Source organism: Anabrus simplex, chromosome 1 (assembly GCF_040414725.1).
Source record: "Anabrus simplex isolate iqAnaSimp1 chromosome 1, ASM4041472v1, whole genome shotgun sequence".
NCBI lineage: Eukaryota > Metazoa > Arthropoda > Insecta > Orthoptera > Tettigoniidae > Anabrus > Anabrus simplex.
In genome coordinates, this window is record NC_090265.1 from 1,332,746,750 (window position 1) to 1,332,771,248 (window position 24,499).

Here is a 24,499-nt window from a genome sequence, read left to right on the forward strand (position 1 = left end):
AGGCCATGGCCCTTCGGGGTTGTTGTGCCATGGGATTTGGTTTTTGTTTTTAGTCCATTTATTGCCTACTTAAGGAAAAGGGGACAGCGTAGTTGTGAGGGATTTTCAAATTTGAAGAAAGTCTATGAGAAGCCACCAGCCATTTTAAGAGTAGAAAAATGATCTCCGTGCATTAGGTGATACATTTGCAGTTCCACAGGTCCACTGAAATTTTTACAAATCACGATGGGAAGGGCTGAGCAGTACTGTTGATTAATTCTTGTTAAAATGAAGTTGCCATGAACTACTTATAATTTTCTGTTAATATAACATTGCTCTTATTGTGGTATTGGTTTTGAAAGAATAATATAAACCAAAACACTTGTATTATGTTATTTTTACTAAGTAAAATACATTTTTGACTGATATTTCAAATTTACATTCTCCTATCATTAACCCAGCCTATTTCCATAATGTCCTAATGGTATTATCCAAATGATGAAGTTCATGTGTACATGGCGCAATAAAGCACTGACACATAAAGCTCTATGAAAATGGTACTTATATATCCAGAAAAGTAACTACTTACACGGCTTGATAGTATTTAGTTAACTTTCAATATTTTTAAAACATTAAATATTTAATTTTAATTTTGCTAGAAACTGTGCTTTTTGAGATAGTGCCGAATAGTTCTGGGGCAGAGAAATGCAGGAGGTCTGTCTGTTGTAACAGCTACCAACTTTTGTAGCCCAATATTACATTCCTGTACATAATTCTTGAATACTATATAAATGCCCTCGCCTCTAGTTCGTTGTGCTAGTGGAAGTACTTTAAGAAACTCTTCTTTGACAGGAAAGTCGCTAAACGCTATTTTCACTATTTACTCATTCAGGACAAATAATTCAGTTTCCCTATGGGAATCAACATTTTCACTGTTATGTTACTGTACCAAATTTGAAATGGTTGCCGATTCATCTCATTAGCTAGGAATAAAATTCACACTTTTGTAAATCATATTTTAATTGGAACTCCATGTCTTCTGATATACTGTCCATCCTCTTTATAACTGTTTTAGCTGATAACTGCATTTTGTTGATAATAGAAATAATTTCAGTTTTACTTTGAAAACCACTGAACAGTGACTCCGAAGCAACCATCATCGCTTTTTTTTAATAATTCAGCATCTTTTTCAGTAATATGTGAGAAACTTTAAAGGAGGCAATTGTCGCATTTGATGACAGCTTGTTTTGTGTGGTAACAACTGAAGGTTGAGATTTCAATTTGATTTGTAATTCACTAACTCTTCTTTTTCTTTTTTCTGAATCTACAGGAAAACTAACATTAAAAGTTCGGTGAATTGTATTAAAGTGCCTCTCGACATTGCTTTTCTTGGGAATAGATACACTGGCGTTACAACATACGTGTACAAAACAAAACTGCTGCTCCCATTCATTATTAAAATAAGTACTCTGACTCTTGTTATTACTCATTCTTTAAACAAAGCTGCTCTGTCCGTCACAACATAAAATACTGACAATTGCTATCGTAAGACAGTCTCTACCCAATCACTATAGGGCAGAGTCACAGCCTTCCTGATCGTTTTGATAGAACACTACACACAGTACTATAACACAGTTTCAAATTGGTTGGCAACTGAGGACTGCTTAAGAAATAAATTAAAATGTAAATAATAAATACCGTATTTATCAAAGGAAACTATTACAAAAATGTACAGAATTACAAAATACACTGGCAGAAAAAAAATATCCAAACACCAAGGAGGGGTTGTGTCAGATTAACAAACGTTGGTAGGCATGTTTATACATCTAAAAGATGACTTTGATTAAAATTTCCCGCAAATCGCACTAGCGTGGCGCTAGTAGCGGCCCCATGACATTGCACATCAGGTTTGCTTTAAATACGGGCTGTACTGTGCGAGAGCGTTAGTTATCTGTGAGATAGGACGGAGTGACTAAGTGGGTGAAGAATGCCTTTACAACAATGAAGAGGCCAGTATCAACAGTTCACTGCGGTTGAACGAGGCCGTATAATAGGGCTACGCGAATGTGGATTTCCCCAGTGGATGTTCTCGTGGCACCACCGAGAGGAAGGACTACCGTATTCAGCGTATAGCTGTGGCGCAGCGGACTGTGTCTCTGCAGCAGCAATTCGAGCAGCAGTTGGCACCACAGTGGCGCAACAAACTGTTCGAAATCGGTTACTTGAAGGACAGCTCTGAGCCAGACGCCCTGCAAGGTGCATTCCACTTAACCCAAACCAATGCCGTCTGCAACATCAGTGGTGTCAAGCGAGAGGTCATTGGAGGATGGCGTGGAGGTCCGTTGTGTTTTCCGATGAAAGTCGGTTCTGCCTTGATTTATAAGATATCAACAAAATGTTTCCTTGTACCCCATTACAATAGTTACACATATTTTACAGAATATGATGTTCTTTCAAGAACACAACATGTCATTCTATTTTTAATTAAGTTGTTTCGTTTTCAGATCAAATTCTGTTGTCATATCTTATCTTTTTTTTTTTTTGGTAGTTTCTAAATTTTATTCATAAATTAGTTCTGACAAACAGAAGAAGCAAATAGTTATAAACTACATCACAAACATAAAATATTAGTAAATTCACCTCCATTCTCCCTTCAAAATATTGTTAGTAGAACTAAACAAATCACAGAATAAGCAACATATCCAACATGCTTCAAATACCTTGCATCATATAGATATATCTGTACCAAAAAATAAACTGTTATATAAAAATTGTCTTCAGGTTCAATGTTGATTTGCCAATACCTACCACGAAATTACAATGAAAAGCAGTTTCATTCTTCACTGAGCAAAGTACTACATTTATAACTACAGTCACCATGCTATTATGTCTAGAGACATGCTCCTACTTACCAAGATGAAAAGAGAGTTCTGCAAAACAAATCACAATAATTAGAAATATCATTAATTTTATTTTTTATAATGAAATCATGAGATTTATAAGATATCAACAAAAAGTTTCCTTGTACCACATTACAACAGTTACACTTATCTAACAACAACGTGGTGGTGGTGGTGGTGGTGGTCAATTATGCATTAGGAAATTTGAAAATGAATTTTAAAATAAAATTAAAAATAGCTTTTTTTTTTAAGCCAGAAAGGACACCAGTATATCAAAAGGGAACATATGTTCCCTGAGCAACTGAACACTTAAAATTTATATGCACTTCATTAATCCACTCTCACGCATCAGCAGTATTCTCGTCATCAGCTATTATGAATTTGAGTGTCTCATGTAGGCGGAGGTTCTGTCGTAAGTCAGAGGGGTCTGTGCACTCTGTGAGGATGTGGGCCATGGTGAATTAGGCAGCACAAAAATACACTGGGGGGGGGGGGTCTTCCCTCTTTAGGAGGTAAGAGTGCATAGATCCATTACCTATCCTCAGCCTACATAAAACTACGATCTCTCTCCATGAACACCAGAAAGAGAACTGCCACATGGGAGTTGTCTTCTTAGTTACTCCCAGTTTGTTAGGAGTTTGGAGACTAAATGATAAAAGTACTACTTCTTTTGCAGCTTGATCTGCAAGTTTGTTCCCCACAATCCCTATGTGACTTGGAAGCCATGCAAAGGTGATTCTGGGGCCAGCATTGCACAACCTGGCTAAAAGATCATGAATCTGCTGCACCAATGGGTGCTGCAGGACCAAGTGTCAATAGATTGAAGAGACTTAACAAGTTAGTACACATGGGAAAGTAGTCTCGTACATGATTATGCATAAACTGCAACTTGCTAAGATGGTGAAGATCTTCATAATATACATGCTATCTATAGACACTAGGAAGCCTTGATGCTGACATCATGGGAGATGAACAAGTATCCAACATTTTCCCAATTAGAACCATCCATGAAGACAAGTCGCGTGTCCGGATACTGGTGAACGAAGTCCTGGAAATACCTCCGATGAACAGAGGCATCTATGTTCATCTTAGATCCATGGAGTAGATTTAGCCATACGGTTGCAGAATTAGTCACACAGGTACCTCACTAGGGGTCCACTCAAAACAAACATTGGTAGCCACATTCAACACACAACACAAGCTATCATTTTGAATCCCAACTGGCTGTGTGGCATTCAGCCAGTTTTCGTAGCTATGTTGGTATCGGTTATCAAAAGGGCATTGATAGCTTAGATGCTGCAGCATTACAAATCTTTGCAGTGAACATGAGGAGAATCTGTCACTGCCTTTTTTTAAAAGATGAAACTGAATATTCGGCAACAGATTGGGAATTGGGCTAGTATGGAAAGCTCCAGTTGCCAGCCTAAATCCTGTTCTACCAAACAAAGGGAAACATTAGGCTCACTTTTTGAATTTGTTGCTATTGATTGGACTGAAATCCTTCGTCATGTAAGTACTAGATGGTTATCTTACACCTGCCGTAGAAAGGCTTTTAAAAAATTGGGAGCCTATAAAAAAGCTATTTTAAAAGCATAGATGAATCAGACTGTCTATCCAGAAGTTTTGAAATGGTATTACAACAATGAAGATCCAGAAGTGGAAACAATTGTTGAGGCTCATATTAGTTTCTTTGTGAGTACTGGAAATGTTTTCATTCAAACAGCAAAATATTTGGAGAATTCTGATCTTAGTATTGTGGAGTCCCATGAAGCAGTACAGTTACTTATTACGAAAGTTGGGCAGAGAATGAAAGACAGATACCTTGGTAGTGCTATTGCACTACCAAGTGAAATGGAAAGGTAATGGAAGGAAGAAATTGAGGAAAAGATACACATTATACTGGAGTGGTGGCCAAGAGGAAATAAACTGAGTCGGACTAACCATTTTGAAGCAACTGGAGGAGTATGTTGAAGTGGTAGGATGTGTTAATGATAGAATAATGAAGATTGGACTAAAGATGAAGAATGAAGTGATGGACTTCATACAAGTGTATGCACCACAGGCAGGTAACATGGAAGATATTGAAGGATTCTTGGAGAAAGTAGAAAGAAAAATTTCAGGTGTGGATGTGGTTAATATGAGAGATCTGAATGCACAGGTTGGAAAAGAGATACAAGGAAAGGAAGGTCATTGGAGCATATGGATATGGGAAAAATAATCACGAAGGAGAGGAACTAGTGGACTTCTGTGAAAGGAATGGACTTATAGTAGGGAATACATGGTTTCGAAAGAAAAACAGCAAGAAAATTACGAGATATGGGTGAGGAAGTGAGGAAAGTGGTGAAAGAAAATAAAGACAGCCTGGTGAGAATGGAACCGAGATCAAACAGAAGAAAGTAAAAAGAAGTATCTCAACAGAAAACGGAGATGCAAGAAGGTGGTAGGAGAAAAAAAGAGGAGGAGTTGGGAAGAATTTACACAAAAAATGGAAGTGGATGTTTGTAGCAGTAAAAGGATGCTGTATGGACTTATAAGAAGCAAGAGGACAGAAAGAGTTACCACAAAGCTAGTGAAAAAGGAAGATGGGAAATTGTTAACACACCCAGAAAATGTAAAGAGAAGATGGATGGAAGGAGTATTTTGATAAGCTATTGAATGTGATCAACTGTACAGACGAGATAGAGGCAATACAATGTGAGGACTCAACAACAGAGGATTATATAACAATGCGGGATGTGGAATTAGCGGTGCAAAAGATGAGGATGGGTAAAGCAACAGGGATGGACAAAATCAGTGTGGAAATGATAAAGGCTGCTGGACCTGTTGGTATGCAATGGCTGTACCCACTACAAAAGTGTATGTGGAAACACATATGTGTACCAGAAGACTGGAAAAAAGGGATAATAATACTAGTGTTTAAGAAAGGGGACAAGAAAGTTTGTGGTAACTATAGAAGAATCACATGTATTTTGCAAGTAGTTAAAATACTGGAAAGGGTATTAGAAAGAAGAATGAGAAGAAAGATTGAAGGAGTTACAAGAGGAACAATATAGCTTCAGGAGTAGAAGATCTACAGTGGACCCAATCTTTAGCATGAGACAGCTGATGGTAAAGAACTGGGAATATGGAAAGGATATGGTCATGACTTTCATAGATATAGAAAAGGCATATGATAGTGTCCGCAGAGAGAAAGATTTGGGAAACCATGGTTAAAAAGACTCGGAAGAGAAATGTTAGAAATGGTGCAAGCAATGAACAACAACTGTATTAGCAGAGTACTGACCCCAGCTGGAAAGACAGAATGGTTTAGGAATAAGACTGGAAACAAAGGAAGCCTATGGAGTTAAAGAGATGAAGATACTGCTATTTGTAGATGATGATGTGATCTGGGCAAAGAACAGCAAAGAAATGCAACAACAACTAGATGTACTGAACGAAATAATTGAGAAGTAAAGCATGAAAATCAGTACACAGAAAAGTAAGACTATGGTGATGTCAAGAGGAGAAAGGCAAGGAACGGGCACTGTGAAAATTGGAAGTCAAGAGTGTGGAAATTGAGGACGGCTTTAAATACCTAGAAAGTGAATTAATGCAAAATGCTAGGTGTGGATTACTGTAGTCACGTCCTATAGTTCATGAACCATCGGCAACGGCTGAGTGGCCTGAGAGTCGGGATACCAGTTGCTATGGAATGGGAGTGGGCAACTCTGATATATTCTGAGTCATGGCCCTCCACGTACTCAGGCGGCTAGGACTATACAATCCACCGGTGGTCCATAACCCGTTACGAGAGATCCTCACTTGGACTATGTGCAAGTAGGGTAGCAACCTGCTTCATGAATTTACCGAGCTCAGAACATTTTAAGCAAGCCTCCGACCTATGGAAGTAATGGAGTCCCACTCCCATTTGACAGGCGAGACACTCCTTGGAAACAACTTGGCGAACGAAATGGAATTTGATGGGAAGCTATCAATTTTAAAGGGGCTTATTGGAAGAAAGAAAGTAGAACTGACTGAGTCAGCAAAGAGGATGCATCTGGATGTTAGGAGTAAGTGACACACGGGTAAGGGGAGATAATGAGGAAGAGATAGGAGATTATAAAGTGTACTTGACGTGTGTTAGAAAGGGAAGGGCAGAGTATGGGGTAGTGAACTAAGCATCTCTAGGCCTAGGGTAGAGAAAGTGAAATCTGTCTAATGGAATGATGATGTGAGAGCAGCTTGTAAATGTAAAAAGAAGGCTTATCAGAAATGGCTCCAAACAAGGGCCGAGGCAGACAGGGCTTTGTACATAGACGAAAGAAACAGAGCGAAACAAATAGTTGTTGAATCCAAAAAGAAGTTGTGGGAAGATTTTGGTAATTACCTGGAAAGGCTAGTTCTAGTAGCAGTGAAACCTTTCTGGATAGTAAAAAAGAATATTAGGAAGGGACGGAAAAAGTAAATGAACAGTGTTTTGAGTAATTCACGTGAACTCATAACAGATGAAGAGGTGGAGGGAATATTTTGAACATCATCTCAACGAAAAAAGGAATTCTTCCTGGTGGTGTTGCGAACAGCCAAACTCATGGGGAGGAGGAAAATGATGCTGGTGAAATTACACTTGAGGAAGTGGAGAGGATGGTAAATAAACTCCATTGCCTTAAAGCAGCAGGAATAGATGAAATTAGACCTCAAATGGTGAAGTAGTGGGAAGGCAGGGATGAAATGGCTTCGTAGAGTAGTATGATTCGCATGGAGTTTTGGTAAGGTACCTTCAGATTGGACAAAAGCAGTAATTGCACTTATCTATAAGCAAAGGAACAGGAAAGATTGCAACAATTATCGAGGTATCTCATTGATTAGTATACCAGGCAAAGTATTCACTGGCATCTTGGAGGGGAGGGTGCGATCAGTAGTTGAGGGGAAGTTGGATGAAAACCGGTGTGATTTCAGACCACAGAGGGGCTGTCAGGATCAGATTTTCAGTATGTGCCAGGTAACTGAAAAATGCTACAAGAGGAATAGGCAGTAGTGTTTATGTTTCGTAGATCTAGAGAAAGCATATGACAGGGTACCAAGGGAAAAGATGTTCGCCATACTGGGGGACTATGAAATTAAAGGCAGATTATTAAAATAAATCAAAGGCATTTATGTTGACAATTGGGCTTCAGTGAAAATTGATGGTAAAATGAGTTCTTGGTTCAGGCCACCTACAGGGGTTAGACAGGGCTGTAATCTTTCATCTTTGCTCATCGTAGTTTACATGGATAATCTGCTGAAAGGTATAAAATGGCAGGGAGGGATTTAGTTAGGTGGAAACGTAGTAAGCAGTCTGGCCTATGCTGACGACTTGGTCTTAATGGCAGATTGTGCCGAAAGCCTGCAGTCTAATATCTTGGAACTTGAAAATAGGTGCAATGAGTATGGTATGAAAATTAGCCTTTCGAAGACTAAATTGATGTCAGTAGGTAAGAAATTCAACAAAACCGAACGTCAGATTGGTGATACAAAGCTAGAACAGGTCGATTATTTGAAGTATTTAGGTTATGTGTTCTCCCAAGATGGTAATATAGTAAGTGAGATTGAATCAAGGTGTCAAAACTAATGCAGTGAGCTCACAGGTGCGATCAACAGTATTCTGTAAGAAGGAAGCCAGCTCCCAGACGAAACTATCTTTACATCGGTCTGTTTTCAGACCAACTTGGCTTTATGGGAGCGAAAGCTGAGTGGACTCAGGATATCTTATTCGTAAGTTAAATTAACAGACATGAAAGTAGCGAGGATGATTGCTGGTACAAACAGGTGGGAACAATGGCAGGAGGGTACTCGGAATGAGGAGATAAAGGCTAAGTTAGGAATGAACTCTGTGGATGAAGCTATACGCTTAAACTGGTTTCAGTGGTGGGATCATGTGATGCGAATGGAGGAGGATAGGTTACCTACGAGAATAATGAACTCTGTTATGGAGGGTAAGAGAACTAGAGGGAGACCAAGACGACGATGGTTAGACTCAGTTTCTAATGATTTAAAGATAAGAGGTATGGAACTAAATGAGGCCACAGCACTAGTTGCAAATCAAGAATTGTGGTGACAGGTAGTAAATTCACAGAGGCTTGCAGACTGAACGCTGAAAGGCATAACAGTCTTTAATAATAATATATGTATGCTAGGATGGACATGGAGACTAGCAGGAGGGTACAGCTGAGTAATGTATTCTACTAAAGTGTAAGAAAACTTGTTTGGAGCAAGGAAGCACAGTCAAACCTCCCTTCTGCGGACACCGTCGGTTCCGAGGAAAAATGTCCGTTACGAGAGGGTCCGCTAAAATAAGTTTGTAAAAATAATCAAACATTTTAACGGCAAAGAACATCCACCTTAAATATTAGCATACGTATCTTTATTTTTATTAGTCTAAGTCATTTCTGTGTTAGTATTTCATAGAGAGTTATTATAAGTGATTTTACATCATTTACAAGCATTACAGCTTCATGAAGTAATCATGAAGCTTTGTCTGTGTAAATTTAGCACATGTTTTCTTAACTGCGATATTCAGTTCTATTCTTCATAATAGTGTTTATTTGAGTTTTCCCGCAGTTGAATTTTTCGGCAAGCTTTCTCACTGAAAGTCCCTTGTCACTTTCTATAATTGCATTTCTTCTTGCCTCGAGATATAAACACGATCGTCCCTTGTTACACATGTTTAACAGACAACTGAACTGCTACGGTATTTCTGTCTCACTAATTAGCGCCTGTACTGTACGGTCTTTTCCTTCTGAAGTTGACTACCTGAGCTCGACCTTATCAGTGACAATCCGAGTTATGAATAAAATGATGCAAGAAGGGACGAAAATCCCCAGGTAACTTGTGAGTCAACAGTCTCTGACATCATTTCTGGGCAATTAGAATTCTCAGAATAGGCCTATACACCACTAGGTAGAACTGCATTCCGATGTATACTCTCTCCCCTCACACTCGAAATAGTACAAACATTCAACAGGGATTTCCTTATGTCTGAAGAATGGTTTTAAAAGAAAGGATGACTTGTGGTCCGGCGTAATAAATTGTCCTGCAACGTGTAAAGTGTCCGCTTAAGTCAAGTGGACAGGACAAATGGCGATGTCCGCTGTTTGGAGTTCGAGGTGTCCGCTTAAATGAGGCCAATTTAACACTTGTCTTATGTAAAATAAAATCGGTTCCGAGGGAAATTGTCTGTATAGCCAGGTGTCCGCTGAATAAGGGCGTCCGTTAGGACAGGTTCGACTGTACCCAGGAAAAGTAAAGAGATAATTTACAAAATGTACTATGTACCCGTACTGACTTATGCAGCCGAGACTTGGACTTTGACTAGCAGGCAAGAGAGTAGAATTCAAGCCAGTGAGATGAAATTTGTAAGAAGTATGATAGGAAAGACAAGGAAAAACAAATTGAGAAATGAAGATGTTAGGAAGGAAGTTGGGACAGAAAAGCCATATGAGAGAGTTGAATAAACTAGGTTTGGACATATAAAGAGGATGGAGGAGAACTGAATTCCAAGACAGATGCTAGAGCAAAGTGCGAGGGAAAGAGAGAAAGAAGAAGACCTAGAACAAGGTGGATTGAATCAGTGAAGAGCAGCATAAGAAGATTAAATTTAGACTGGGACAAGATCGTGGAAGAGGAATGGTGGAAGGGAAGAGGAAGATGGAGAAGTGCCATAAATACCCCGATCCGGCAGGAGCTGGATAAGGGGAAATGATGATGATGATGATGATGATGATGATGATGATGATAACTTTGGTAGTGCTAGTCACAAAATATTAGCTACCATTCTCAGTTCAAATTTAAAATCTACATCTGCAAGCAATTTCCTTGAATTTTATGTTCTTTGTATTCTTACATTCTTAAAAAATTTGACGACAGTTTAAAGTGTTTAATACCACAATGTCTTAAAAGGGAATTAACATTCAATGACATATATGACGTTGTGGAGTGTATCCAACTGGATTGTGTGGATGAAGATGAATTGTATGAGGAATTTTGGAGTTGTAAGGATGCAATAACATATGCTACGTCTTTAGAGGGTACCGATAGCCAGAAATTGGTGGCGGTTTTCAGCAGCTTACAAGTGAGCAATATAACTTCTGAAAACTTGGGAAAGTTGGTAGGCTATGTTATATGCATACCAGATAGTAATGCTCATACAGAGAGAGTATTTTCTCTCATGAATAACAAGTGGACAGATGTTAGGAATGGGAGCAGTTACAAAGCTGATCAATTCAGAATTGCAAGCTGCCATGAACTTCAATTATTCCTGCACTGAATTTTTTGAATTTGCAAAAAGTGATGGCAAACTATTGTCTGAAGCAAAATCTGTTGCAAAATATATTTAGGTCTTCTTAAAGTATAAAATAAAGTTTCTTTTGTTTTACAAACACTGTATTGCTTTTTTCTTCCTTTGTGAAATTTTGTTATGTTCTAAATCTCCCTTATTTTCTTAAAAAATGGCTGGTCACCCTATCACTTATAGCAATAAAGTCTAATGGTTTTAAAAAAACCAGCACTGAAATAGCATATAAAACTAATAATAAATATAACAACATTATTTTTAATTCACATAAAGTCGACAAAATCAATCATCACCATAGATCAGATGTTTATATCATGATTTGTCAGGAATGTAAACAGCCATGTCAGGCAGTCAGGAACAAGTTTAAATGTTCGTTATTAATGCTGTGAAACATAGAAAGTACAGAACCATACTTTTACAAGTATAGAAAAGGATATGAAATTAATGTACACAGTTCAGAAAGGGAATTATATGAACTTTTTGGAGAAAATGGTAATAATCTACTTGGAGCAAAAATGTAACAGGGATTTCAATTATGAAGTTTCAACACATGAAAACTCTTTATATAAAATGGCAAGGTTATATGTTAGAAGAAAGAAAATCGGATATAACACTGAACCCACGACCACTAAACCCCACCAAGTTCCAACCCACTACTAATAAGGAGTCATAGCTTCATTCCCCTCACTTTCCGTGCTGTCCGCTGTATTGCTGGGCCACAGCTGTTTAACACTCACAGTGCTTGGATATCCGAGGTGTCAACAACAAGCGGCCATGCCTTTTTTACAGAAATCACTTGTTATAGTAAGAGTTCAATGCTTTTAACTTCACTAGTATAGTATGGTTACATGAAAAATAATGAATCCCCACAGGACCCCTTGAGCATACTTTGACTGCAGTGTTCCTGGGAGGAGATGTTTGGGAGAAGCAGATTTTCTAGGATCTTGAATTAAGAGATGTAAACTGGCATTGCATATATGAACAACATCTGTGGATGGACAGCACAAACTGGAGGAGGATTACACACAATTGCACCCGTCTTGGTTGAGTGAAGAAATCATGATGATGATGATGATGATGATGATGATGATGATGATGATGATGATGATGATGATGATGATGAACTTCACTAGGAACCCAAAGTTTGTTTAGATTAATGTGGCTATTAGGCATTTCTTTTTCTCATTGTAGAATGAAAGAAGATCTTGCATCTAATCTGGCTCTCGTAAATTTTAATAAGGTCACATCATACCGAGAAAGATGTGAATGGACCCGTGCTGTCAGGAGAATTAAATCAATGGCAAACAACTAGAACATACTTATTTCAGCATAGCAATAATTTTTCATAAAGGTCACATTTTCAAGCCATAAACTTTAAAAGACAAAGTTTTTGTATGAAAATCTTAAATTGTAAAATTGGGTACACATGGACAGGAATGTATAACATGGTATCCCATCACACAATAGTGTCAATTTTAATTCTTGGGCAACTTTTTCATCAAGTATTTTGCACCCTGTTCAACTGTTCAAGCGGTTTAGAGACTTTTTAGATTAGTGGAAGGAACAACAGACTTTAATTGATAATATATAAAAGACTAGTTTGAGAATAAGCAGTAATATTGTTTGTTGTTAATGTTTTTAAATAATGTATGTTGCTTTAAATAAGTCTTTCCTAAATTGTTCAAGCAAAAGTAACCAAATCATTGAAAATGGAATGTGTAATAATATTCGCTGAAGAGGAGAATTACATTGTTCTCGAAACATGCATGATTGAACATTTAGTGTACGAAATAAACATACTGTTGTTTCCTAGATATGTTTAGTATTGACAAGGCGGACACCATTTGGAATTTCCTGTACAACAGGTAAGCTATTCAGACTGATTATAGTTAGTCAAGATGGATCAACATAGACCATAAAAATGGTCATAAAAATGAAATTGACCATCGCTGGTGATTGTGAAGCCACTTGCAGTAGGTCCTCCCCGTCTCCCTGAATAGTTCCAATTGCTTGATGCCATATATTCATTCAGTCTTCTTTTTGTTGAGGCGCAGGCTGTAATGTGTCAGCTGATTGCTCTCCATTCTTGGATTTGGCATTGCAGATCAGTCCGGTTCTCAGAGGCCAACATGATATCATCAGTGTAGAGAAGAGATTGTGATAAATGGGTGGCGCAGGTCTGCAGTTACAGTGTCCATCACTTGAATGAACAGGAGCAGTAACAGCGCTAAACCTTGGTGTACACAGATGGTGACGGGAAAGTCACTGGATGCTCCTGCGGTGGCCTGAACATAATTCCTTGGGGCTACATGAAGCAGCTGTACCAGCTGATGAGGTACGCAACTACAAGCCTGCTCAAAATCCAGGAAAGCGAGGTGAAATGACTTGTACTTTTCACATTGTTTTTCAAATTAGAGCAATACAGTATGGACTGCATTGGTTGTGCCACAAGTTTTCACAAATCCAACTTGGTTTATGGAAAACTTGACAATCTCACAAATCATTTTTCCAAGAACATGCTCAAAGACCTTCAGTGCATGGCCCAAGAGTTGGATCACACAGTAATTAGCACATTCAGTGGAGCTCCCCTTCTTTTTGAAGATGGCTATGGTAATGCCCTGTTGCCAATAAGCTGGTGTTCGGCCCTCTTGGACGATATGGTTGAAGAGTCATGCTAACCATTTCGCTGCATCGTACTGTTGCGAGTACCACAACTCTGCTGAAAGATCGTCCAGGCCAGTGGCTTTCCCTGGCTTAATTTCCTTAAAAGCAACCTAGATGACTACTTCTCTACCGAAATGCAACCTACAACTTGTCTATCAAGGTCAATGGCTATCACACGCACGTGTAGTAGCACAGATAACAGACTTTAACTCATGACTGCAAGTTCTTAGAATGTCCGGCCCCACTAGTATTCCGTGGCTGGACTGGAACTGGTGGATGGGGAAATTGCTCAGATGAAATCTTCTCAAAGTAACTCCATCAATTAATCAATAAGTTTCTTGTTTCATCATTGATACCATGCAAGCGATGGATGTCTTCCGTTTTATGATGCACCGAGCTCGATAGCTGCAGTCGCTTAAGTGCAGTCAGTATCCAGTAAAAGTAAAAACAATAAATTTATTATTCCACCTATTCAATACTCAACTAGCTTACAAAATTAGCATTTCATCCTTATTTTTTTGCTAAATTATTAAAACTTGGTACATGTTTCGCTCATTTTCTGAGCATCTTCAGCCACTTTACAATCTTAAAGCTAATTAGGAAATTGACCTAGAATTTATATGATTGATTTGTCATTAGCAAGCTTAAAATTAAGCAATTTTTAAGAAAACATGGTTAAATACAATTTTCTTGTAAATTGTGTCAAATGGTTATGATCTAAGTATAACAGTTATTCACATTCAATTACAACTATTACAATTTTCTTGAATATAACATCAAAATGGCTGGTCTAAGTATAACAGTTATTCACATTCAAACTGAAACTATTATAGGCATAAAAGTTTGTTGTTTACTTAAAATGTTTTACTAAAATCTTGAAGAATCATTGTCACTTCTTATAAACTTGAAAAAATGACTATATAACACTCTCAAAAAAAAAAAGTTTTATGAGATCAGACAAAAGAATTACTGTAATCGTCATCTTGCTATCTGCAGCTCATGTTTTACCGTTTCTTTTTATAGATATTGTTTGTTACCCACTTGAATTGACATATGTTGAAACTCATTATAATCCAACTTCACAATTATTTTGATGAAGAATTAAAAAACCATCTGTATGAATTGGACATGGGTCAAAAGGGACAACTCAAACTTAATGTTGACAGTTGAACTACGATTTCTCCAAACTAAGCAATGAGCTTGTTGACATATCTGTAACAATAGAAAATTTTGTAACGATATATTATAATAAAATATCGAAGCCTCGCATTAGTCACTTGCAGTATCCAGTATTCAGGAGGAAGTTGGTTCAAACCTCACTGTCGCCAACCCTGAAGATGGCTTTCCGTGGTTTCCCATTTTGACAACAGGCAATGGCCGCTTCCTTCCCACTCCTAGCCATTTTCTGTCCAATCGTCACCATAAGACTTATCTGTGTCGGTGCAACGTAAACCAACTTGTAAAAAAATAATTTATGACGCTTGATTTGGTGAGTCAATATAATTCCTGCTGCCATAAAGATTTGCAAATTGTGCAGTTTTGTTGTATGATCTTCTTTGCATCACTATGGGCTATCTTGTGGGCATTCCAATCAGATGGAGTCTTGTCGGCAAGAAACTCATGGTAAAGCCATTTCTTCTTTTACACCGCATTTCTGATCTCATCACTCCAAACAGTCCACACAGTATCATGAGCAGTCTCCAGTTTTATTTATTTACTAGCTGATGTACCCATGCTTCACTACGGAATTCTACGTTGTATACAGAATTCTATGTTAAGTAGTATACACATTGTGGGTTAAGATTGAATTAAATTGCATAGGTTTTAATGTTACCCCAGAAATGTGACAGGGAAGTCACCATACGTCTTTTCTCATATGAAGACTGGGTTAGGGAATTTTCATTGTAGTGGCAGGCCCTCTTGCCTGCTATCAGCCACAATCAAGTTGAGCAGTTTTCGTTGTACTAGCAGACACACTCCACCTGCCATTTTTCATCCTCCCAACCAAAATCAACCAAGGTTATTACAATGACGTCAGTAGAAATGCCGCGACTAAAAGCAATGAAATATGGTATGCTCGATCAAATGAAACACCACATGTTTTCTCACTTTTAACGAACAGTACTACGCTGCCGATCTAACAGTCCAAAGTTCCAGAGCTGGAATGACCAGGCTGCAGTCAGTCATGAACACTCCTCTGCCATTATTCCATTAAGTGTGCGCACTGCTCATTCCAATCAACGCCTCAGAGTAGGTATGGAATAGCAGGAATATTATGATGAACCAGTGCGTTACGTACCAGTAGTAATAGAAAATTTATGAACCAGAAGAATGGCATGCTAAAGAAGGAAGTTTTGTAATTCCCCAGCTACTTCACACCAATGCTCAGGCAGGCTGTTATACTCGGTACGCAGCAGTAATCCCATCTATTGAAGATGAGTGACAACAGAAGAGACAAAGCACATCACACCAAACAATGGTCAATGTAATGTTATTGTTGATCAATTTTATGAGCTTTCAATATTGTAAACCATCACATTTAGATTTCTTCCAATTTTGCAATCGTTCCTTTACGATTTTTTCTCATTTTTATAATCATCTTCAATATTTTCCTTGCTGATATGGACGCGTTTTTGCAGCTTAAGACAATCATGACAAAAACCATCGCCAATTGTTAACACGACTGAACAATATTTCCATTTTGGCGTTGATATGGACTAAGCAACAAAAGTCTAAATTTATCTAAATGCATGAATTCCCTTATGATAGTCGTCCCCCTGTGGGTGGGGGCAATAGGAAAACACCCACAGCATACCCTGCCTGTTGGAAGAGATGACTAAAATGGGCCCCAGGGGTCTCTGAACTTGGGATTGTGGGTTGGTGAACACAGGGCCCTTAGCTGAGTCCTTGCATTGCTTCCACTTACTTGTACCAGACTTCTCACTTTTGTCTATCCTATCATGTCTATCCTATTCTATCCAATTTGACCTTCCTTGGTCAACTCTTTTTCTTTACTGACCCCAAGAGTATTGCATATGGAGGCCTAGGGAGTCTTTCATATCCACGCCCTTCGTGGCCCTTGTCTTTCTTACATCGATACCTTAATTTTTCAAAGTGTCGGATCCCTTCCTATTTTTCTCTCTAATTAGTGTTATATAGAGGATGGTTGCTTACTTGTACCTCCTCTTAAACAATCACCACCACTGTTAACATAGTTCAACAATAATAAAGGTGTTTTAATTTATTCCACCTATTCAATACTTATATTTTCACTTATAGTTGTTACGTAATTAAATTCTTAGTTACATGGGACATGTTTCGCCCTCAATTAAGGGCATCTTCAGCCTAAATACAATAATAAAAAATACAACTAAATTAAAAGTGGAAGTTAAATACAATCATCAAAAATACAACTAAAATAAAAAGTGGAAGTTAAAAGTTTAGTCTGTTATTAAAATTCGGAACAATAAAAATGTGAAAAATGATAAAATAAAAAGATGCTAATGGAAAACTGTCTTATGATTAAACTATAATCTTGTCGGAGACTAAAACTTCTATTAAAATTCTAATTAAAACAGTTCATATAAAATATTGGAAAATCAAAGTGGTAGTAATAAAAAGTCAACGACATGAGGGCGTGTACACAAGCATAAACTTGATTGTCATGAATACAATCTTTTCAAGGCCGCTGATGAAATTCGTAGCAAGTAAGGCAGAAGCGTCTATTGAAAAATTGTAAGAGGCCGTTAGCACCGGTAGGTAATAAAATGGCTGAATCCTTGCCAGAAAATGTCAACAGATGCAGAAATAAGTTTTCTGTAAGAGAAGGAAAGAAAGAAATAAGAAATTGAACGTAAGGAGAGAATTCAGTCTTACATAATTTTGAAACAGATGAGGACTTACATGTAAGTGGAAGTTGTTATTTGTTAACTACTGTTGAGTTGGTTGCTGCCCGTCTGTTGGCTCTGAGTCTGGTGTTATAACTGTGCTGCAGAGGCGGTAGTGAACTCGGAGGGGAAGGAATAGGGGAGTGCGGAAGGGAGGAGAGGATGGGTGGAGTCAAATGTGACGAGGCTGACAAAGGGGCGGAGTCAACTGCATTGCTGGAAGTAGGCCTAATATCTGTAGGTATGGGAGGAGTATTAGGGTTTGAAGAATTAAATATATTAGGTATCCTAAATTTATTCGAACTAACTGACTTTAATAATTCCGGCATTAATTCATGTAGCATACTTTTATTGTCCGTGGTTTCATTGAGATTCGTTTGCTTATTGTACGTCTGATCTAAATAGATGTATAAACTTTCTAATTCGTTCAGCATTCTTCCTTTTTGTATGTTTCTAATTATCGCTAAGTCTTTCTCTATGGATTCAAATCTGTGACCAGTCTCCCTCATATGCAAACTCATCGCTGAGTATTTCCTATGTTTTTCCGCGTTAACATGTTCCATGTATCTTGTCATAAAATTTCTCCCAGTCTGTCCAACATATGAAAAATTACACTGAGTACCTTTAAGTCTGTATACTCCCGATCCTAAATAAGGATTCTTATCATAATTAACTTTTTTATGATTAAAGAATATGGACTGGTTAGTATTAGTAGTTCTAAAAGCTATATTAAAATTATGTTTCTTGAATACGCTAGTAATCTGGTGTATAGCTGGATTATTAAAAGTGAATGTAGCATACTCAGTTTTTTTTGTCTTTTCTGGTATCAGATTCGTAGATAATTTGTTCTTAATTTTATTGATTAATTTGTTGATCATTTCTATTTTGAAACCATTTTGTTTAGCGAGGTATCTAATATAATTTAATTCTTTCTTCAAATTCTTGGGAGATAGAGGGATTCTAAGTGCTCTATAAATTAGACTGTGAAAAGATGCTTGTTTATGTGAACTCGGGTGTAAAGAGGAATTGTTTATAGTTGTAGATGATTGTGTCGGTTTTCTAAATATTTGGAAATCAAAAGTGTTAAGCTTACGCGTAACTGTTATATCTAGAGAATTCAATGAGTTATCGACTTCGTCCTCTCTCGTGAATTTCAAATTAGGTTCGATTTCATTTAATTTATTTAAGATTTCTTGACTATTAGTGACATCTTTGTTTATGATTACAAATGTATCATCTACATATCTCAACCATAAATCTATTCCTTTAATTTTTGCTATTATTTCATTGTGTTCGATTGAATCCATAAATATGTCGGCAAGGATGCCCGATATTGGGTCACCCATTGCTAATCCATTCTGTTTATAAATATTATTGTTAAATGTGAAGTAATTATTGTCTAATACAAACTTTAACAATCTAGTGAATTCTTCTACTTCCATTTTACTAAGATTACTGTGTTTACAAATATTATCATGAATGATATTAAGAGTTTTATCTGTCGGAATATTCGGGAACATATTCACTACGTCATACGAACACATCATCTGGTTTGGAAGTACGCCAAATCCAAGCAAAATGTCACACAAGTCAATGGAATTTCTTAATGGTTGTTTATTATTAAAAGTGTAATGTCTTTTCAAAAAATTGTGAATGTATTTGGAGACTTTATACGTGGGAGAATTACGGCAATTGATAATCGGACGAATCGGAATATGTTTTTTATGTATTTTGGGCATAGCTCTAGTTTCCGGGAGCCTAGGATTCATATTGACAAGTTTTAATTGTTCTTGTTCAGTAAAGAGAGATGTGGATCTTTTAAGTAAGGCTTTTAAGTTGCGTTGAATTTTAGCTAGCGGATTTTTTGTTACTAATGTGTATTTGTTATTATCAAAAAATTCTTCAGTTTTCTTGATATATGTATCTTTATCCATCAAAACGATCGCACCCCCCTTGTCAGCCTTGGTTACTATAATATTGTTATCTTCAATTTTCGATTTCATGTTTTTTTATTGTTTTCTGTTGTTTGGGATCAAAATTGGAATAAATTTCTTTAGCCAGTCTGGGTAATTTCTTCTTTAACTCCAATCTTACTTCGTCTTGTACATCGCGTGGGAGTTTTGATATGTTCGCCTCCGCTTCTGCAACTGTGTTAATGATATCTATTTCTCTATCTTTATTAGGCCAATTGTATTTTGGACCCCTTTTAAGTAGGTCATTCTCTCCTTCCGTAAATTTTACCTTGGTCAAGTTAAATACCGTGGGAGTAACATTGTCCGATGGGCCCTTAATTTGTTCTTGTTTCGTTTGTTTATTACGACGTATTTGTGTGTCTATTAAATGTATTGTATTCATGACAAATACAAACACAAATACGCCGTAGTAAACAAACGAAACAAGAACAAATTAAGGGCCCATCGGACAATGTTACTCCCACGGTAGTTAACTTGACCAAGGTAAAATTTACGGAAGGAGAGAATGACCTACTTAAAAGGGGTCCAAAATACAATTGGCCTAATAAAGATAGAGAAATAGATATCATTAACACAGTTGCAGAAGCGGAGGCGAACATATCAAAACTCCCACGCGATGTACAAGACGAAGTAAGATTGGAGTTAAAGAAGAAATTACCCAGACTGGCTAAAGAAATTTATTCCAATTTTGATCCCAAACAACAGAAAACAATAAAAAAACATGAAATCGAAAATTGAAGATAACAATATTATAGTAACCAAGGCTGACAAGGGGGGTGCGATCGTTTTGATGGATAAAGATACATATATCAAGAAAACTGAAGAATTTTTTGATAATAACAAATACACATTAGTAACAAAAAATCCGCTAGCTAAAATTCAACGCAACTTAAAAGCCTTACTTAAAAGATCCACATCTCTCTTTACTGAACAAGAACAATTAAAACTTGTCAATATGAATCCTAGGCTCCCGGAAACTAGAGCTATGCCCAAAATACATAAAAAACATATTCCGATTCGTCCGATTATCAATTGCCGTAATTCTCCCACGTATAAAGTCTCCAAATACATTCACAATTTTTTGAAAAGACATTACACTTTTAATAATAAACAACCATCAAGAAATTCCATTGACTTGTGTGACATTTTGCTTGGATTTGGCGTACTTCCAAACCAGATGATGTGTTCGTATGACGTAGTGAATATGTTCCCGAATATTCCGACAGATAAAACTCTTAATATCATTCATGATAATATTTGTAAACACAGTAATCTTAGTAAAATGGAAGTAGAAGAATTCACTAGATTGTTAAAGTTTGTATTAAACAATAATTACTTCACATTTAACAATAATATTTATAAACAGAATGGATTAGCAATGGGTGACCCAATATCGGGCATCCTTGCCGACATATTTATGGATTCAATCGAACACAATGAAATAATAGCAAAAATTAAAGGAATAGATTTATGGTTGAGATATGTAGATGATACATTTGTAATCATAAACAAAGATGTCACTAATAGTCAAGAAATCTTAAATAAATTAAATGAAATCGAACCTAATTTGAAATTCACGAGAGAGGACGAAGTCGATAACTCATTGAATTTTCTAGATATAACAGTTACGCGTAAGCTTAACACTTTTGATTTCCAAATATTTAGAAAACCGACACAATCATCTACAACTATAAACAATTCCTCTTTACACCCGAGTTCACATAAACAAGCATCTTTTCACAGTCTAATTTATAGAGCACTTAGAATCCCTCTATCTCCCAAGAATTTGAAGAAAGAATTAAATTATATTAGATACCTCGCTAAACAAAATGGTTTCAAAATAGAAATGATCAACAAATTAATCAATAAAATTAAGAACAAATTATCTACGAATCTGATACCAGAAAAGACAAAAAAAACTGAGTATGCTACATTCACTTTTAATAATCCAGCTAAACACCAGATTACTAGCGTATTCAAGAAACATAATTTTAATATAGCTTTTAGAACTACTAATACTAACCAGTCCATATTCTTTAATCATAAAAAAGTTAATTATGATAAGAATCGTTATTTAGGATCGGGAGTATACAGACTTAAATGTACTCAGTGTAATTTTTCATATGTTGGACAGACTGGGAGAAATTTTATGACAAGATACATGGAACATGTTAACGCGGAAAAACATAGGAAATACTCAGCGATGAGTTTGCATATGAGGGAGACTGGTCACAGATTTGAATCCATAGAGAAAGACTTAGCGATAATTAGAAACATACAAAAAGGAAGAATGCTGAACGAATTAGAAAGTTTATACATCTATTTAGATCAGACGTACAATAAGCAAACGAATCTCAATGAAACCACGGACAATAAAAGTATGCTACATGAATTAATGCCGGAATTATTAAAGTCAGTTAGTTCGAATAAATTTAGGATACCTAATATATTTAATTCTTCAAACCCTAATACTCCTCCCATACCTACAGATATTAGGCCTACTTCCAGCAATGCAGTTGACTCCGCCCCTTTGTCAGCCTCGTCACATTTGACTCCACCCATCCTCTCCTCCCTTCCGCACTCCCCTATTCCTTCCCCTCCGAGTTCACTACCGCCTCTGCAGCACAGTTATAACACCAGACTCAGAGCCAACAGACGGGCAGCAACCAACTCAACAGTAGTTAACAAATAACAACTTCCACTTACATGTAAGTCCTCATCTGTTTCAAAATTATGTAAGACTGAATTCTCTCCTTACGTTCAATTTCTTATTTCTTCCTTTCCTTCTCTTACAGAAAACTTATTTCTGCATCTGTTGACATTTTCTGGCAAGGATTCAGCCATTTTATTACCTACCGGTGCTAACGGCCTCTTACAATTTTTCAATAGACGCTTCTGCCTTACTTGCTACGAATTTCATCAGCGGCCTTGAAAAGATTGTATTCATGACAATCAAGTTTATGCTTGTGTACACGCCCTCATGTTGTTGACTTTTTATTACTACCACTTTGATTTTCCAATATTTTATATGAACTGTTTTAATTAGAATTTTAATAGAAGTTTTAGTCTCCGACAAGATTATAGTTTAATCATAAGACAGTTTTCCATTAGCATCTTTTTATTTTATCATTTTTCACATTTTTATTGTTCCGAATTTTAATAACAGACTAAACTTTTAACTTCCACTTTTTATTTTAGTTGTATTTTTGATGATTGTATTTAACTTCCACTTTTAATTTAGTTGTATTTTTGATTATTGTATTTAGGCTGAAGATGCCCTTAATTGAGGGCGAAACATGTCCCATGTAACTAAGAATTTAATTATGTAACAACTATAAGTGAAAATATAAGTATTGAATAGGTGGAATAAATTAAAACACCTTTATTATTGTTGAACTGTTAAAAAATTTTCAATACGGACCTAAAATGAGGTTTATAACATGTAATACTGTTAACATAGTCGGTACGGTAAAACTGAATAAAACAAAAATGATCGGAACTTGTATTCTCCATCCTTTGTTATGTGGTACTTTTCGATAGGTCTAACATATTACAAGTAACAACTCTCATTATTGTTCCGTATTGAAGATGACGTTAGGCAAAGATATCAAGGATAATTTAATAAAAAACCACCTATTCAATACTTTTCACGTTTAATGTGGTTATTATCTACATGATTATATGTAGACTTATTTGGTCAGGTACATGCTTCACCCATTATTTTGGGCATCTTCAGCCTGTAAACAATTATCCTTGATATCTTTGCCTAATGTCATCTTCAATACGGAACAATAATGAGAGTTGTTACTTGTAATTTGGTAGCCAACCAGGCAAAATACCGTTTAAATAGGTACTTCAACCTTAAGGTCAAGATTTGTAAACTAACTAAAGACAAAGCCTTTCTAAAACAGTGTCTAGAACTAAAATTGATCCCAAAATTTTTGAAGCCTACACAGCGAAAAAACTTACCTAACCAAAGTTTGATTGGAGTTCAAAACAAGGTCAACGATATTTGGTTAAGAAATGAAATTAAAGCGTCATATAAAAAGAAGTCACTTTTAAATCTGCAGTTATATAAAGTTCATTTAGCATTAGCTCAGGCTTTACATCCATTAGAATGGAACTCTTTCCAACTACATGTGGACAATAAATTGATTGCTTTGTTGGATAGGAAGCAAGTTACTCTCGACAAGAAACTATCTCAATTAAAAGCATCCCAATCACGGTTACCAAAACGTAGTTCAGACACACAAAAAGCGGCTCCCTCACAGAACAATACACCCACAGTAGTTAACTTGACAGACGTACAGTTCTCTGAAGAAGAAATGGGGATCTTGAATAAAGGCTTAAAACATAACTGGCCTAGCATGAAAAAAGAAATGGATATTATCAATACAGTAGCTGAGATCGAGGCTAACATTTCTAAACTCCCTTTAGAAACACAAAATGATACCAGATTTGAGGTAAAAAAGAAACTACCAACATTAGCGGAAGAAATAAACGCAAATTCAAATTTCGACCACAAAAAATTGATCCAGAACTTAAAAAAGAAAATAGACGACAACAACATTATTGTCACAAAAGCGGACAAAGGAGGATCCACAGTTCTCCTAGATCAAAACACATACATTCAAAAATCAGAAGACTTTTTTAAGGACAAAATATACACAATAGTCAACAAAGATCCAACCACGAGAATTCAGTGAAATCTAAAAACTCTAATAAGAAGTTCCAACTTTCTTTTCAATGAACAAGAACAACAAAAACTTTTTAACATGAACCCTAGTA

General features: G+C 36.6%; 1 protein-coding gene across 2 annotated transcripts in view; it reads right to left on the reverse strand.

Annotated features, from left to right (window-relative positions):
* LOC136858315 (probable Rho GTPase-activating protein CG5521) overlaps positions 1-24,499 on the reverse strand; it is a 709,838-nt gene that overhangs the window by 649,209 nt on the left and 36,130 nt on the right. The window contains exon 3 of one of the 2 annotated variants that reach the window (XM_067137761.2): positions 2,892-2,909. The exons of the other annotated variant lie outside the window; for it this stretch is intronic. Coding sequence (XP_066993862.2) covers positions 2,892-2,909 — 18 coding nt within the window. The remainder of the gene's footprint in view (positions 1-2,891; positions 2,910-24,499) is intronic. 2 annotated transcript variants of the gene reach the window in all.